The sequence below is a fragment of the Carettochelys insculpta genome, chromosome 19 (genome assembly GCF_033958435.1).
Source record: "Carettochelys insculpta isolate YL-2023 chromosome 19, ASM3395843v1, whole genome shotgun sequence".
Taxonomy (NCBI): Eukaryota; Metazoa; Chordata; order Testudines; family Carettochelyidae; genus Carettochelys; species Carettochelys insculpta.
Window position 1 is genome coordinate 9,344,481 of NC_134155.1, and position 17,265 is coordinate 9,361,745.

At 46.7% G+C, this 17,265-nt stretch overlaps 1 protein-coding gene across 1 annotated transcript; it reads right to left on the reverse strand.

Moving 5' to 3' along the window:
• Positions 1 to 209: 209 nt before the first annotated feature.
• DYNLL2 (dynein light chain LC8-type 2) lies at positions 210 to 7,657 on the reverse strand. Its single transcript, XM_075013928.1, has 3 exons — positions 7,501 to 7,657; positions 4,651 to 4,789; positions 210 to 2,139 (listed from the first exon to the last, which is right to left on the reverse strand). Exons 2-3 carry the CDS (start codon positions 4,780 to 4,782, stop codon positions 2,002 to 2,004), a joined length of 270 nt encoding a protein of 89 aa, XP_074870029.1. The 5' UTR covers positions 4,783 to 4,789; positions 7,501 to 7,657; the 3' UTR covers positions 210 to 2,001.
• Positions 7,658 to 17,265: the final 9,608 nt, after the last annotated feature.

Below are 17,265 nucleotides of genomic sequence, written 5' to 3' on the forward strand. Positions count from 1 at the left end.
AAGATCTTACAATCAGCAGGCTCAAACATGCTAACAGTATGAAGGGGTGATCAAGAGTTCAGTAGATATGGCTAAACATTAAAAAAAGTCAAACATAGCAAACGTGGATTGTCAGGACTTTGAACAGAATTCTTCGGGTGGAAGGATCCAAGCTGCTAAATGTTTTTAAACTTTGCAAGTCTGGCATGAAAGAAATTTAGAAGCTTAAATGTGTCAATTCACCTTTAATGTTTGAAAAATAAAAAGGTATTTGAGCAACTGCAGTTATGAAGGGAACATTTCTTGCTCCACATAAGAGTGAACAGGTTCACATCAGACTCATGCTTGGAAAAAACAAACACACATTCTCCGTTTTAGATCAAAAGTGGAGTTCTGTATAGACAGGGTTGCCAGAGTGCCCTGGATAGCCCAAGGCACCTCACCCCCAGAACTAAAGTTTTTTTTGTTGACATTAAATAAATTATGACATCACATCCTGTCTAGTTACAACATGATTCTATCAATATTACAAAGTCAGGTATACTTTGGATTTTGCACAGTCTACAGACACAAGGACTTTTACTTCAGGAAGTAGCCAGCCTGGGTCATTAAGTAATTTCAATTGACACTCTACCCTCTCCCAACACAGGAAACTCAAAGCTGTGGGATGTTACTTTCAATAATCCACTTAATTCACCTCAAAAGCTAGGAGTTCTCTTGTCCTAAAGAACTCACTCCATTCTAGAAATTTTGCCCATATTAACCACCAAATCAAGTGGGCTCTTACTGCAAGCACCAGATATTGCAGAAGCCACCACTGGCTTTTTTTTTTTTTTTGGGAGGGGACACCACCACTGGATGATCCAGAAGAACATGGCTGTTTCACTTAGAAGTTACTACCCACTGAGACAACACTAACCCCCCCCCCAGCCCCGGAGGTAACAGTCTGCCTTTGGAGAATATAGTCACAAGTTTCACCTCACAGAACAACTTCTGCTAAGAAGAAACCTCTTTGCACTGTGCTCGGGATATTTGGGACACAAGGTATTCCTGGAGGACTGTCTCCATCAGTTACAGTGGAGGGCTTGGGGGGGAGAGCCACCTCTACAAGACATGGTTACTTCAGGGTAAGACTTGAGTTTAGGGCAGCATTGTCCAGATAAGGACAAGTCAACTCAAGTCTTTCAGGTTCAAGTGTCAGTCACTATAAGTTTTCCAGTCCATTTCAGAACAGAGACCAGTTGGCCTAAGAGTCTGTCTCAGTGATAACTTCAGTTCTGGATCACCCCACTACCAAGCAACTGAGGCCAAGAGATCCTTCCTCCTACAGAAGCCATTGGGGGGGCGTGGGGGAACACTTAAGTTTCAGACTAGATTACGTTGCTGTGAGTTTGATTGATCCAGGGCTGTGGATGTGGGCATTTCTACAGAAAAACACCAAGGCCCAGATGTACCGTTTGCCATGCAGGCCCAAGAGGGGGTACGCTCTTGTACTAAAAGCCTTATAAAAAAGCCTCCCTGCTAACTTACATGGGTATTCCAATGCCTCTCCCCTACTCACTGCTGAGATGGCTCCCACATCCACTCCACAGACTAAAAAAATGGAAAGGAAAGTTGACATTCCTCCACAGATACACACACAGACAAGTTTAAACAGTCTAACAAGAGTATTCACCATGAACTCAAGATGATCTCTTTTTGGTCTGCTAAACAGTGTTTTTCCAGCCTTACCAAAAGAAAAGGTTCCCTCTGGGGGAGCTGTTTGTGGAACCGTTTTATTTCTTCCCACTTAAAGGCCATTGTTTAAGCATTTACAGTTTTCCTAGTGCAATACAACCCCAAAAAAAAGCAGAAACAAAAAATGCCGCCTTCTTCCCAGGCAACTAAACAGAAGTAGATTTTACTGCAACATATACACATTAAATAGAGTACACAGTCCATGCAGCGGCACAGCCATGTTAAAGGGAATCTTGGCTTCAGCCATCAGTGCATTACAGTCCAAATTTCGCTCGCGCCTACTTCCTAGCCGGATTTGAACAAAAGAATTGCAACCTGACCCAAGTAAAAATAGATGAAGTGCTTTGTCTCATGCGTTACATAGCTGCCAAAATTTCTGCCCACAATGCAGTGCCAAGTAGGGTTGTATTTCTTGTCAAATTCCTAAAGGAAGAGAGAGTACAGTAGTTAAGACCAAGAAAGCCCACTCCAAAATAGACATTAACTTGTTACTGTTTAATACAAATGCAACAGAAATCTGAAGACAGAGGTGCATACAAGATCCTATTCTATTACTGATCAGTTAATTAGCAGGGTACAAAAGGTCTGAGGTCCCACACTACATGCTTATCTGCAAAAAACAAATGAAGAGTCTGGTGGCACCTTAAAGGCTAACCAATCTATTTGGGCATAAGCTTTTGTGGGTAAAACCCACTTAGTCAAATGCATGCAATGGATTTCCACTCTGTGCATTCAACAGTGGTTTTACACTCACAAAAGCTTATGCCCAAATCAGTTAGTCTTTAAGGAGCCACACTGGTTAAGATACAGACTAACAGCTACCCCTCTGGTGCTTATTTGATTTATACACAAGCTGCAGGTCATAACAGCATATTTTAAAGGTCCCTTGGTACAGTGGTATAGGCCATTTGTTTCATAGAAACATTTAAATCCTCCCATTCCAAACCAACTTGCAGAAAATCTTTTAGAATGCTTATGCTAGCAAGCCACTGGCTCTTAAAGGGCACTTGGAAAAAGGAAGATAATTGGCCTTTGGGGATTCTTCATAAGGAAAGCAGAAGAATTTTGTGAGGAGAGTTTCTAATGTAAACAAGCCAAATCATTCACACCTTGCCTGCCTTGGGAAGGCTTCAGTGAAACAGAGCTGAGCAAGTGAAGCAGTCTCTCAGCCAGATGAAGAGTTGAATCAAATTTAGCAGTTGGGAGGGAAGGGTTTCTCAGAAGGCTTGAAAGCCGTCATCCCTTCAATTAGTAGGGATATCCCATGAGTCCATTCTCAGCCAAAACTAGGGAAGTATTAGACTCAACTTTCTCAATTTGAAAAAGGTGGGAGGGAAAAAAGTAACGTGGAAGAGTTAGAAAGCCTCAGACTTTATGCCAAAAAGCAGCTGGGGGAGAAGGGGAAATGGCCAGCTGGCAGGACATGGAAGGCCTTTGCAGGTAACCTTTCTTCCACTAACATCAAATGTACAGTGAGCAGTTTCCTTCAGAAAGGGAAAGGAAGCCAATACGTAACAAGCCTTCCCTGAGTTTTAGCTGTCTTAGGTCTTATTCCATTCTCTCTATTGTTGCACTGCCCCCCACCTTTCTGGATTAAACTTTTTTGACCTGGAAAGGCCAAATTAAGAAAATAAGATGGTCTCAACAAAATGAAATTCAGTTAACTGGTTAAAGCTTTACCACTTCTACTCCCTTCAACAACAATTCAACAGATGAAGCCAACTGGTTACAGTTAACAGGTAGGGCTAGAGCAGTCCCCCACCTGCTGCAAGCAGGGAATTTTTCTAGCCCCACAGGGCTACTCCAGCCATGCCAGAGTAGCTCTGTCCATTGCAACTCCCCAGTGTGGGGGGCTAGCTGGGGAGGCTGCTTCAGCCCAACTGGGCTGTGCTGGAGTGCCCCACTTGCAGCAGTACCATGGGAAGTGATGCTCCAGCCCAGCCAGAGCAGCCCCTATCCACAGCCTCCACAGACAAGTCAACCTTTGACACAGGTTGTGAGAACCTGGTTAAACCTAACCTTCAACAGGTTACCCAAATAAAAATGGAATTTTAATACCTACAGTGGAGTTTAAATAGTTTCAGGTCCCACACTGGTCCCCAATTACTCTGCCTACTTTTGGGTTCTTAAGTCATTTTCTTCTTGTTCTCCCCCACCCCACTCTCCCCCTTGTTGCCGTGTTAAGAGCCTACACAAACCGGGGCACCAAATATGCACAAGATGGCATCAAATGCACAAGGTGAACAAACGGAAAGATACATGGTTACTCTTTCTTCCAGGTTTCCTTAGATTAACCCAGGTAAAGGGTTCCGACAGGTATGTTAAGTGGCATCATCTTTTTGCAAGATTTTTAAAAATGCTGAGCCTCCATTATGTCATTCACCTTAATCAGAGCTGGGGCTCAGAATTTTCAAAAAGATCAGTGTTAATCTCTCACTAGACAGGAAAAACATGCATGTGGAGGTGAACAGTAGGCACTCAATTTAGCCTGTTTAAGCTAAGACATGTAAGATTCCCTTGACTAGGTGGGGTGCCTGGTTAATTACAGTGGTCATACAGGGTTTAAGTCATGTCACATCTGCCAAAGACTGCAGAAGATTGCAGAGAGGTCAATAATACATTAAGCCACTACTTCAGGTAAAGGGTGAACAAGTGCTTTTAGTCTGACTAGCCAGAAAGAATGGTCCATTGGTTAATATAATCTAAATTGAGGATCAGGAAAACTGGTTAAACCTAAACCAGACTGCCTGTGTGATCCTGACCAAGTCATAGAATTGGTCTCTGCTCCCTCTTGAGAAACAGGGAGGGTGGTGCTGCTGTATCTCACACAGGTACTGAAGCACTCCAGGAGTATGGTGATAAGGGTCAAATAAGAACTTAAGCTAGTCAACATGTCTCAGCTATTACTGTACCATTTTATAGCAACCACAATACCTTCTTTATATATGCTGCAATGTCTTTCTCTATGTTGTACTTCTCCATTGCCTGCGTAGCACAGTCTACAGCATCCTGCTGCATGTCCTCAGACATGTCTGCATTCTTGATCACAGCCTTTCTGTCAGACATTGTGAACCTAAGGTAGAACAAAGTATTAAGATGTGCCCACAGGAATTCCGCTGCAGTTTTTTCCATGCATTAGAATACAGAGTCTACATAATGCAGAACAGTTCTGGATACAGTGTATTTAGGTTACACCAAACCCCCCTTTTACCCAATACCTGATTACAGGCACACAGAACAGTAATCCTAGCACACAGAACAGTGTAGTATAGGCAGCCCCCTAGAAACTGGACCAGACAGATAAATATCACCTGGATGTACATTTTTAGCTTTAATACCCATGAATCCTACACACAGATCTTCTACTCCTTTCAACTACAGCAACAGCAGCCCTGCAAATCAGTAAGCAAGCCAGGACTTCCTCTAAAATACTGCCAATGGAGTAAGTAATGCATTACTACGCCTCTGCCAACAGCAGCCCCCAGAATGTGTCACACTGTTTGTAGGTGGATGCATTCAATGGATACAGTAGAAGCCTTCAGTATTTCATGCAAGTGTGTGAAGATTCCCTTCAAATGGGACAGTTCAAAGGTCGTACCCTGGCCTTGCTAGTTCAGATCTAGTTTGCCTCCCTGCATCAATACCCTTTGCACTTTGCCAGCATGAAAAAGGCAACCTAAACCATTTTAGTTACATTTCATACACTGCACAGCATTAGGATAGCAGGTTGCCACTTCTGCTGTGAAGGATGCTTCCACCCAGGACGAAAACAAAACAAAACTTGCACTGCGGTGTGTCTGACAATTGTTCCTTCACTCTTCCCCTCTGCAAAAACTAGTTAGGGAATGCTATGCTAATCAGGGCTGAGCCACTATACATGTCTCAAATGCTGGAGCACACCCATTAGTTGTAGTTTCTTTCAATAGATTATCTGCAGACTAGCTGAATATTTCTCTTTAATCAGTCAATCATTACCAGGCCCAAGTGCCCACTGAAACTTGCAGAAGGCCAGTGGTGTGGGTGATGCCCATGGTTAGATGCAGTTTTACCATAAGATCCACACAAAGTTACTTAAGTTTTAAAAATGACTTTTCCACAGCAGTGTGTGTCAAGCCAGGTTTGCAAAGCCCCATTAAGTTTACAGTGCCATGCAAGTAAATCGTTAACAATACTTCCGCACTGTATATTTGGAGGTAGAAAAGCCATACACATTTGGCTCCCTTAAAGAGAGGGTCTGCTACAATGATTGTTTCCTGAAGCAGTCCCAGAAAAACTGAATGAGTTGCTTTGTTATAGCGACTAAAGGAGCCTGCTAGCCAAAGAAAGAATCTAGTTATGTAACACCTCTGATTACAATACTTCTTTATTTTGCCTGCAGTTGAAGACTCCTACATTTTAGATACTGTGTCTAACTGAGCATTGCTAGTCATACACACGACTGGAGGATGATGGTAATTCTACACCGCCAGGCAAGAACAAGTGCACTTGTAAGGGTTTTTAGTAAAGCAGTCACACCTGCCCCGCCCACCTAAGACAACAGCAGCCTAAGTCACTGTTCAGCAGCAGGGGGTAAGTTTGGAACCTGGAGTATGCCAAACACAAAGGAAAGTCATAGAGAGACAGCCAAGCACGCAAAGACAAGCCACATGTGGCAGTTTTGAGAGTCAATTCAGAGCTCACCAGTTCTGTTAGGGTCAACAAGAGACTCTCAGAAGGTCTCTTCCTTCGTGGTGTTGCTTACGACAGATCTTTGGAGTAGAGACCCACCTGCCAAACCCAAGCCATGCAATGGTGCAACAAGAAAAAACGACTCCCTTCAGCTAACCCTGCGGCTATCTCCTTTCCCTCCCACCTCCAGCCTCTTGCCAGCCAACCTCCCTCTTGCCTGACTGCAGCATCCTCTTGTCCACAGCAGCTAAGTAAGATTGCTGCAGCCACTGCTGGCTGGACAAGGTGAGGGAGCAGCAGGCAAAGCCAGAGGCCAAACATCGCTCTCCTTCCAAAGGCCACCAGGAAACTACTCCACCTGCAGACCTCAGCAGCAGTCCTTCTCCTACCAATACCACCACACCCCTCCTCCTGGAAAGAGACAGGCACAGGTGGCGCCCCAGCCCGGCCACTTGCCTCCTGCTATATGTCACAGCCACCAAGCCAGGCCCCAAGAGTCACGGCAAAAGCGGACACTGAACTCGGAGCCAAGAGAGTGATCCAGCTTTTAACAGCCCCACTCAATACCCCAGGCTGGCCCCTCCACTGTATTTTGCCCTGTAGGAGGCAGGCCCCTCTTCAGCGGGCCGAGGGGAGGCGGTTTGCACGCAGTCCCCAGCGGAGCCAGGAAGGCCCCGGGGAGAGGCGTGACCTTCCCTTGCCGGGTCCCGAGGGAAAGCGGCTGGCTCGGATCACGGAGATGACCTTGCGTGGGAGCGCGGATACGGTGCGCCCGGGCAGGCCGAAGAGCAGCCCGGCCGGGCAGCGGCTGCACCAGTGGCTTAAGTTTCCTGCGAAGAGGCCCGGAGGCGGCGTGGGAGACCATCCAAGGGGCTGGAGGGGGGCAGCTGCCCCAGGAGTAAGCGGTGGGGGCGGGGGGGAGTAGTTCGCATCCCCCGGCTGCCGGGCAGCCAGAACAAGGGGAGCTCCTACAGCGGGGGGGGGGTGCACGGGGGGGGTTGGAAAGGGCACACACACCCCCCGATTGCAGCCCCCGGCCCGGCCGCTACAGCCCCCGTTGCCCAGCAGCCTCCCCGCGAACGCACCGTGCAGAAAGCCCCGCCGCCCCACGCTCACCTGCCCCGCGGGAGTCACCGGCAACCGGACCCGAAGCGCCTCCGCCACCGCCGTGCCCCGCTCTGCCCAGCGCTCCGCCCGGCCGCCTCCTCCGCGCTGAAATAGGCGCCCCTCCCCCTGCGGCGCCTCAGCCGGCCGCCCTCGCCATTGGCTGCGGCGCAGCCTCGGCCCACAGCGACGAGCGTTTTCCTCTCGCTCTTCTCTGCCTACATCTTGTTTCATCCCACAATGCCACGAGGCGGCTGCGGAGTGGGCGGTGCTCACGAGTCGCGGGGGGCGGGGCGGAGCGGGGGAGGGAGGTGAATAAGACTTGGGGATCCGGGTGGCCGAGACTTGGGGTGGGGGGATCCGGCTGCAAAGGGGCTCGGCCAGATCTGGACCCCGCCTCGTGCGTTTCCCTTTTTGGGGGGACGGGGGGTTGCAATTAGTAGCTGTGTTCGAACGCCCCTGGGAAGAGTCTTGCCCTGGAGCAGTGTAAACGCCTGGGTAGAAAGTGGAGTCACTCCGGATTCGGGCTGCCACGTTTTGAAAAGGAGTGTGTGGGATATGGAGCCTAGCAGGGGGCCCCAGGTGCAGGAACCCCAGCCATAGAGCAGGGGTCCCAGGCAGCCTTGCAGCTGGGAGCCAGATGGAGCCTGGCCCAAGCCCCCAGCTGGCGGGGACTTTTCCATGACAAGCCCTGCATCCCCCACTTATGCAAAAATGTCCAGTGGGGGCATTTTTGCGTAAATGCACAATGTGGGACTTGTCATGGAAATTCAAGACTATCTTGCAATCTGGCAACCCTATGAGTCTGGATTATAACCAATGTGCCCTCTAATCTTTTCCCTCCATGTGTGGGATATCTTTTTATGTGCACCACCAGAGGAAACAAAAAGCTAATCAGGTGGGCAGCATTGGAATCTCTCCTGAGCTGCTGCACAATTGCACAACTTGCAGGGAACACTGATTGAAACAGGCCAAGTGGCCTGTAGATTAGGTTCAAAGTCACCTGCATGGTATAGGCCAGCTGCTCTGCCTCCCACCGTTTGATTGCTGAGAGTTTTTTACATCAGAAGGAAAGTTATGGCTGTGACCAGTTATTTGCACTACAATAACGGACACAGCCTCAATTTCAGTCTCCGGCACAGCTTATTTTTGGGAGTCTGTCATTTTTGGGTTGCTGTTATACACCATCCCCATGTTTGGACTATGAGTTTTCGGGATTCACAATTTTGCAATCCAGGACCAAAATGTAAGCACTTGTCTTGAAGGCCTGATTCTGATCCCATCTACATCAACAGGTTTCATGCTGAGGTGCATTCCTATTGATGTCAATGGACTTAATCCAGGATGAGAGCTGGCTATTGGGCCTCTGATGTCCAATCGCTGCGCCTGGCAAGGAGATAGGGCCACTGCTTTTCTCTGAGTTTATCTGAATGCATTCATAGTGCTTTGTGGTTTTATGAAGTGGTGGTGTCTCTCCTTTTTGCTGTGCACTAGGAACAGGACTGGGCAGTGGTTCAGTGAGATCAGTATGGTATTCCTGGGGCTCTGAAAGATTCCAGGGCACTTTGAATACTAACAGGACTTGCTGCATCTTTGGCTGTAAAAATCTCCCCACCTTACAGCAGTGTGCTCTGGTTATCTGTGCGCTTCGCTCCAGAAGCTGGCGTGTTTCAACGGGGCCAGATGTACATAAGCTCTGATCCTGTAACTAGATCTACAAAAGCAGATCCCTTGACCCATCTGAAGCTTCACTGAATTCGGGTATCCAGGCATATGGCTCTGACTGCAGGATCAGGGCCAACGAATGTAGTATTTTTAGGATGAAAGGCATAACATAAAAGGGTTTTGCCAGTGTTAATTAATTGTAATGATACTGCACGCTTCTTCAGCGCCTTCCACCTGAGTGTATTAAAGACTGTTATTAATTAAGCCTCACAATACCCCTGTGAGGTAGGCAGGCAGTATTACAGTGTCTCTCATTTATAGAAGAAGAAACTAAAGCATTGAGAGTGAGCGACTGGTCCAAGATCACACAGCATGTTAGCAGCACAGTCGGGAATAGACCCTGTGTCGCTCCCTGTCCAGTCACATGACCCTTCTCCTTCCAATGACACTATATCAAAAGCCACTTGTAAGCACCTCAGATAGAAATGTACTATTGATTGATACCCTGCAGTGACTCTGGCACAACATCTCTAGAGCAGGATCAACAAATATTCCAAAACATACAATACACAATCAAAACAAAAAGCAGTCAAGTAGCACTTTAAAGACTATATAGACTAGCATGGCTCCCTCTCTGTTACTATACAATACACAGTAATAGCAGGAGAGGCAGGTTTGTCCTTTGTCCTGTGAGTATGGCAGTTCTCTGACAATCAGGATTTCCTTTTTGGCTCTGATGCTGACCTATTGGGTGACCTTGGGCAAGTCACATCCATCTCCCTGTGCTTTAGTTTCCTCCTCTGTAGCCCAGAAATGATGAGATTCTCCACCAAATGATTTCTGAACTCATTTGTCTGGACTCCTCAGCATATAAAAATCTGATGAGACCCTCTGATCCAACTGCAGAGGAATGGCTATTTTTGGAGGTCTAGATATCAATGGTGGTCATGTGTGCTTCTCCCACTTCACTTGATCATTCCTTTTCTTGTAGAGCTGGTAACAGATTTGGGGTGTGTCTCCTGTCTAATAGTGAACTCCATGTTTGTTGCTGAACCCCAATTTGTTTCAGGAGCTCTACTTTGTATTCTAGTCTTCATGCTGCAGTTTGACCTTGACTTTCTATTATAGCCTCTTTCGTGCATGAGAGCATCTGAGAAGCTGGCACCAAACAATCTAGAGACATCAACATTACATGAATAGTAACAGAGAGATAGCTGTGTTCGTCTATATTCTATCAAAACAAAAAAGCAGCCATGTAGCACTTTAAAGACTAACAAAATAATGTATTAGTGGTGAGATTTTGTGGGATAGACCCACGCTTTCAGACCCTGGGCTACAGTCTGAAGAAGTGGGTCTTTCCGACGAAAGCTCACCACCTAATAAATTATTTTGTTAGTCTTTAAAGTGCTACTACTGGACTGCTTTTTTGTTTCAACATTACATGATTTTTCCTCTGATAGAACAACAGGTTTTGTCCCAGAAGGGCTATTGACTTTGAATGATTCGCTTCACAGAAGGTGATGAGATAGGGGCTGGAACCCAGAATTCCCCCATCTGGAGCACACAGGCAAAATGGGGGAGAGACGCATACCAGAAGGCCAAACTAGAAAGACAGAAGGTAGAAGGGGCTGTGTAACCTCAGGACACTGACTGAATCCAGGACTTGCAGAATGATTGAATCAGGCTTGGAGAATTACATCGAGGACTCTTTGCTATACAAAGATCTGGAACTTTTCAGTAAGCTTTGTTAAGAATAAAGTGAGTGTGGTTAAAAAAATTCTCCATTGTCATCTTACTCCTGTCTTTGCTGCCATCTTATTTGAGGCTAATTGAGAAACCAGAACTCCCCCACACAGGTGGACTGTGGAGGACTGTGTCTAAGCTTCTCAAGAGGGCTGAAACCTTTGTTCCAGAGATAAAAGTGGCTGAATTGCAGGTTTCCGCTGCCCACATAGGATGTCAGTCAAGGGATCTGCACCTGGGAAATATAGACCTGGAAACAGTGACTAATGACTATATAACACATGGGATCCTGAAACTGACTCTGCTCACAAAAAACTATTGTCCAACTAGAGAGGGTGTCAGGCCTGGTTATGACAGATTTCACTAGTCATTCATGACCTTGTCACCTCTGTGTTGGATCACTGCCGCATGGTTCTAGGCAGCCCAGAGACTTCAACTACTGCAGAATGTAGCTGGCTCATTTTTTTAGCAGTGTTTTGCAAGTGGAGTGTAAGTGGTCTGTGATAGTAATGTGCAGTTCGAGATTATGGGGTTGATCTATTAAGCCACCTATTATTTGGGTCTTGGGAATCACTACCTCTCTATTTTGTGCTTTAACCGATCAACTAAGATCTCTCTAGTAACAGAGAGAGAGCCGTACTAGTCTGTATACTCTCAAAACAAAAAAGCAGTCCAGTAGCACTTTAAAAACTAACAAAATAATTTATTAGGTGATGAGCTTTCATGGGACCAACCCACTTCTTCAGATCATATCCATACCAGAACAGCTTTTGTTAAGATCAGCTAGTTTACTGAAGCAGGCAGTCCTCAGATGCGTATCTGTATGGAGTAGAGAGAGCAGTGTTTGCAGTACAAGGTCCTCAGCCCTGGAACTCACTTCTGCAGCCAGTCTAAGAGAGCCATGGTTTGCTGGTCTTCTGGACATATTGCAAAATCTCTAATCTTTTTTCAGGCTTTTCCTTTTTCATGCTGAAGGAGAATATCCCAGTCTCCCAACCCAGCAAAGATAGTAATGAGGAAAAAATGCCCTTTACTCCACCTCCACCTCCTGCCAAAGCCTGCTTTTGCCTCAGTTTCTCATTCAAGTACTACCAGACCTAACCCTGCTTGGCACAGGAAGTATGATCACATCACAACCCTGGGTGGTACAGCTGCAGACAAGTGTCCCTCTCCAAAATAGGACAGGCCACTTGCAGCAGCTTCATCTCTTGTCAGGATCAGCCATATCCAGTTTATAGCTGTCTAAACTTGGCTGAGGTGGCAGTAAATATAAGAAACCCAAGACATTTCTGAACCAAGGGGCATCTGGAGGAAGAAGAGGATGCAATGAACATCCCCTCACTAACGATGACACCTAAAAAGATGGACAGAGAGTACCCCAGAGGTCAGTGAGGCCATTCTTTAGGGAGGCAATAAAAATAATCACTTTTTCACACCTTTATATCCTCACAGAAGGCATGAGAGCCCTGGCTATAGGCAAAAAGAGAGAGTAATACAATGGAACTGGCAGCAGTCAGACTATTAAATACCAAATGTTTTACATACACTTAAAAGCCATCTGAGGAAGGAAACTCCCCATTCATCTGTAAGTTAAGGTGAAGGGTTGTGTTATTCCAGTTTTATGGCAGGGTAACTCTGCTGCACTATGGGGCCTAACTTCTTAAATAGTGACATTAGAGGCCTCCAACAAAAAAGGGAAAAGGAGAGGGAGGTTGTGCTGGAATTCATCTCTTAACAGCCTACACACTGGTAAATAAGGTTAAGTGTGACAAAATGGGAGGGATAACTTGTACACATTGGCCATGAAAGAATCCTGGACTGTGATCAGGCATGTCACATATCTTTACCTATAGGCACCACATCAACAGCTGTTTAGTCTTTCCCACTTGAGAATCCAGCCCTAAATAAATGGTGTGTGTGTGTGTGTGTGTGTGTGTGCGCGCGTGTGCACGCACACACACACACACACACATATACATATATATACCTGGCCTCTTGGCTGCCTCCACATGTGCCCATCTGCTCGGGTGGCATCATGCCAGCTCGAATTTTGGTTGCTCCATTTCACTTGACAATAGGTGCCAAGAAGTCATGGGTTTAAATAAGCAGCCTATAAAAACTCACCAAGTGCCATCTCCTCCACTAATACAGCTGCTGCAACACACACCCCTAAATTCCATTGTATCTTTCCATGCTCAAGCATGGATTGATCTGGAGTTCATGGGCACATCTGGCTCTAAACCAGACAAAGTTTAATTGCATGCAGGTCCTTGAGATCCAAGAAGACCACTCAGGGTACTGAAATCTAGCTAAGTTGCTCCTAGGAAGTCAAGTCTAAGGCTGATAATGGCATCCAAGGGACAGACTGGCATTCAAATCTCAAGTCGTGCTCTCAACAGAGAGGCAGCCAGCCAGGTGTTTCCCATTTACTAATTAAGGGTATTATTTCCTGGAGCAACAATCACTAGCATCAGAGATGCCGTTCACAAGTAAGATAACAAATAAAATATGACCAATATGTTGATCCTGCTCTAGAGATGTTGTGGCAGCGGAAGGTTGGACCCCACACTCCAGGCACCCCTTTCTTAGTGTGAAGAGGGAGAAGCTTGTCCTATCTGCTGAAAGCTGCATGGGAAGATGTGCTCGGAGCAAATTCCCCTACTGTCTTCTGCTGGAGGAAGATCACTCAGTGAAACTTGAATCACAACCCTCCCCTCTTTTCCTCTCTGTTCCAGTTCAGTTCAAACGGCGATAGCTTAGGCTGCAAGGGAGCTGCACAGTACGTACACATCACTGCCATTGAGGAAATGAAGCGAGAGGAGTAGAAGCCAATGGTGTCAGAACATTATCTGCTGGAACAGACGGGCACGATGCTTCACCGAGGCATGGAGGGCTTTGGTGAAGCCGAAAACATTAACCGCTCAGAGGCCAGAGCAGACTGCGTGGACCATTTTGTTCTAGCTCAGTGGGACTATACAGGGCAGCCACTGGACTGCAGCCTGAATTGGCTCCAAGAGCTGCAATAAGATTGTTACTGAAACCAAAGTAATGGGGTCAGCTGTTACACATCTGGGGGAAGGGAGGGTGGAGACCAGGGCATACTGGATACCGTAAGAGAGCCAAATCCAAAACAATTTGGGGGAAAAAGGAAGGTGTTGAAAAAAGAAATCAAATTTGACTCCATCCCCAAAGCTGTGGTTTAATCACCAGCAGCGTATTCAGATGTCATCTGAGTCCATTAGCTCCAATTTCAATACTCTGAGGTCATATTTCTAAAAACATTACATTACAGTACACTAATGCTCAGAGGCCCAGAACTGGAGCCCCATTGTGGTAGAGGAAGATACAGTTCCTCTCTCAACTCCTTGCATCAGAGACTTAACAGGAAACTATATAGTGATTCTGTTACCGCTTCTAAAAGCACCACGATTGTGTATTTTCTTGTGACTCTGTTTAGTCGGTCTGTGCTTTCCCTGGCAATAAAACTGCAATATTACATTAACTTTCTGTGCTGGGAAGTAAAATGCAGCTGTCAAGGGCAGAGCCACTACCAGATTTTGAACCAGAGGCAGAAACAATGATGCCTTTGAAATCCTAACTCTACTGTGGAGGTGACTTCCCTAGCTAAGAGAACACAGGGCCTGATCTAAGAACACTTAACATCAGTGACACGGTTGTATCGTTCTGCTTGCTTCAGTGGATTCACACTGGCATAGGCAAGGGAGAATCAGGCCCAAAGTCACTTTCAGCCTTCCAGACTCCATCTTTTGTGACTTACTCCAGAGGAAATAATTCCTCTGGTGCTAAGTAGCCTTCATTAAGCTCTTCTCCAGCCATCATTTCTACATCCCATATGTACCCTGATTGTTTATATCCAGCAGCGGATGTGAATTTGCTGCAGAGCTGGTTGAAAGACATGTTACCCAGGGAGTACCAGGGCTCCATAGCAAGGGGTTGCTATTGTGGTAACCTTTGAGTGTACAATACATAAACAAAGGACAGACTTATTATTGGGCATCTGGTAGTTCATTCTCAGTGAGGTGCTCACAGTTTGGATAAATACACTCTAGTCAGCAAGCGGGACTTGTACATACCCTTTATTTGCTAGAAACACACAAAGCCTATTATCGAAAGCCTGGTCTAAAAATCACTTAAATACAATTAAGTTAAAAACAATGTGCACCTGAATAGGTTGCTGCCTGCTATCCTTGTTCAGCAAAATAGCTTTGGATTTAGGGTAGGCCTTTTAGCTTAATGTAACTCTGCCACGAAGCCTCCAGGGATTCCATGCAAGTCCCACGCCTGGATGAAGGAGGAGAGTTGGTCAGATGAGTGACCATGAAACAATAATATGACTAAAATCTGCTGCCAGTAGAACTAAATAATAAAAGATGCTGGCTCGGACGTTGTCTGGATAGACAAGGTCCACAACACCAAGCAAGCAATTGGAGTTGGTTCGGTAAGTTGGCTACCAAAAGAAAATTATACCATCAATTGAGAGGCAGACCCCAGAGTGAATGGGTAGATGATATCATAGATTGGTGCAGAGGTAGTCTACAGAAACTAAGCCACTCCGCACTGTACAGGGAAAGATGGAAGGAAATAGTGAGAGAGGCGTCAGACACCAATGGGCGCTGAGCCCCCGGTTATTGATGATGATGATGATGATTTTAGCTTTATGTGTGCCACACTGCCTGCTGAATTATGGAAAAAATTATTTTTAGACAAAACTTCTGCTCCTGAGGTCCACCTCTGGGATCCTTTCAGCTGAACCATATGAGTTCTATTCACTTTTCTTTACGCAAAGCCAGATTTTCAGAAGAGCTCTTGCTTCCACTTTCCAAACCTATTCAGCTGTTTGAACTGGTAAAGAAGTGGGATTTTCAAAAGCCTAAGCACCGTATTCCTATTCCTATTTGATTTCAATGGGAGTTAGGCATCTAGGAAGATTTGAAAATCCCAGGAGGCACCTGCCAATAGATTTTTCAAAAGACCTCAGTACACAACAGCTCCCATAGCCTTACTTATGGACAGATTTTAAATAGAACTCAGAGTCAGATTTATAAGATACTTAGGTGCCTACAGATGCCAGTAGATGCCCAGGGGAATTTTCAGATGAGCCCAAGCAGGTAGAGTCCCCATACCCACTAAAATAAAAGCAGGACAAATCCCTTACTGTAGTTTACAAAGGGTTGGGGTTGCGGGGGGTTGTTTGTTTTTACAGTTTTCCTTAAATGTTAAACCTGCACTTACCCCCAAATAAGCCATTTAGAAGCCAAAATAAGAATGTCCACAGTGGGATTTGCACCGTTGGCTCATAGAGGGGCAAAGAGAATTAATTAAACCAATGCAAACTTGTGTCGTCAAGACCTGATGTGCACGGAGGTAGGAGTCCCTTAACAGCCTTTCTGGGGGAACTGAGATGTGTGCCAGCCTCACTAAAGTGGTTTTAATTCATCCTGCAAATTAAAACAGTGCAACCTTTTTGCCCCTGGTAAAACACCAAAATGTGTTGCAGGGAGTCGTAGCTGCTTCTTTCTGCGCTGGAGCAGCACATCAGCATTAGAGGGTTTTTGCATTGTTATCTTTTCCATTGTTTCAGATGGTCCCTTGCACCAAACATGACTACAAGGGCTGGGAATGGAGAAGAGGTTGGTCCCCTATGCTGGGGTGGGGAACCCCTGGCTGGCTTGCCTGGATTTGGCCCCTGAGGCTTGGGGCTCCCCTTCAGGCTCTACTGCTGCCGCAACCCCAGCCACTCACCCCCAGGTAGGGGGAAGCGGAGCTTGGAGAAGCATTGCTTTTCTTCCACCACTCTGATTGGCTGGAATTATGGCCAATCAGAACAGCAGGGAGGGGGTGTCTGGGAGTGGCAGGCGAGCCCCCCTCATCACCCAAAAACTGCATTCCCCAGACTGTTCCTGCACCCCTCTTCCTCCTCCCCCAACCCTCACTCTGCTCCTGCACCCCGTCAACCTCCTCCTACCCCCATCCCTGTGCTGCTCCTGCACCCCCTCCCATCCAGACTACCCACAGCCTGCTCCAGCACCCCCTGCCCCCTAGCCCACCCCTGGCCTGCTCCTGCTCTTCCCTCCCATCCAGACTCCCCACACCCAACCTGCTCCTGCACCTCACTCCCACCCATATCACCCACCCCCCAGCCTGCTCCTGTATCCTATCACCCACCCAGCCCCCCAGCTTGCAACCCACTCCTGCCCCCTCCTTCCTGCCCAGATGCCACACCCCAAGCCCACCTCCTAAGCATCCTTTCCCATACTGACCCCCTCATTTTTGGCCCCATCCCAGGGCTGGGGAGGGGGCTACAAAATCTCTTAATCCTGGCTCCTCCTGGCTCTGGGGCTGGCATAA

Excerpts from the sequence above, each read along its gene's own strand:
- DYNLL2 (XM_075013928.1), bottom strand. The coding sequence starts at position 4,782 with ATGTCTGACAGAAAGGCTGTGATCAAGAATGCAGACATGTCTGAGGAC. Across the intron at positions 2,140-4,650 it reads TTGCAGCATATATAAAGAAG|GAATTTGACAAGAAATACAA; the intron begins GTATTGTGGTTG and ends CTCTTCCTTTAG.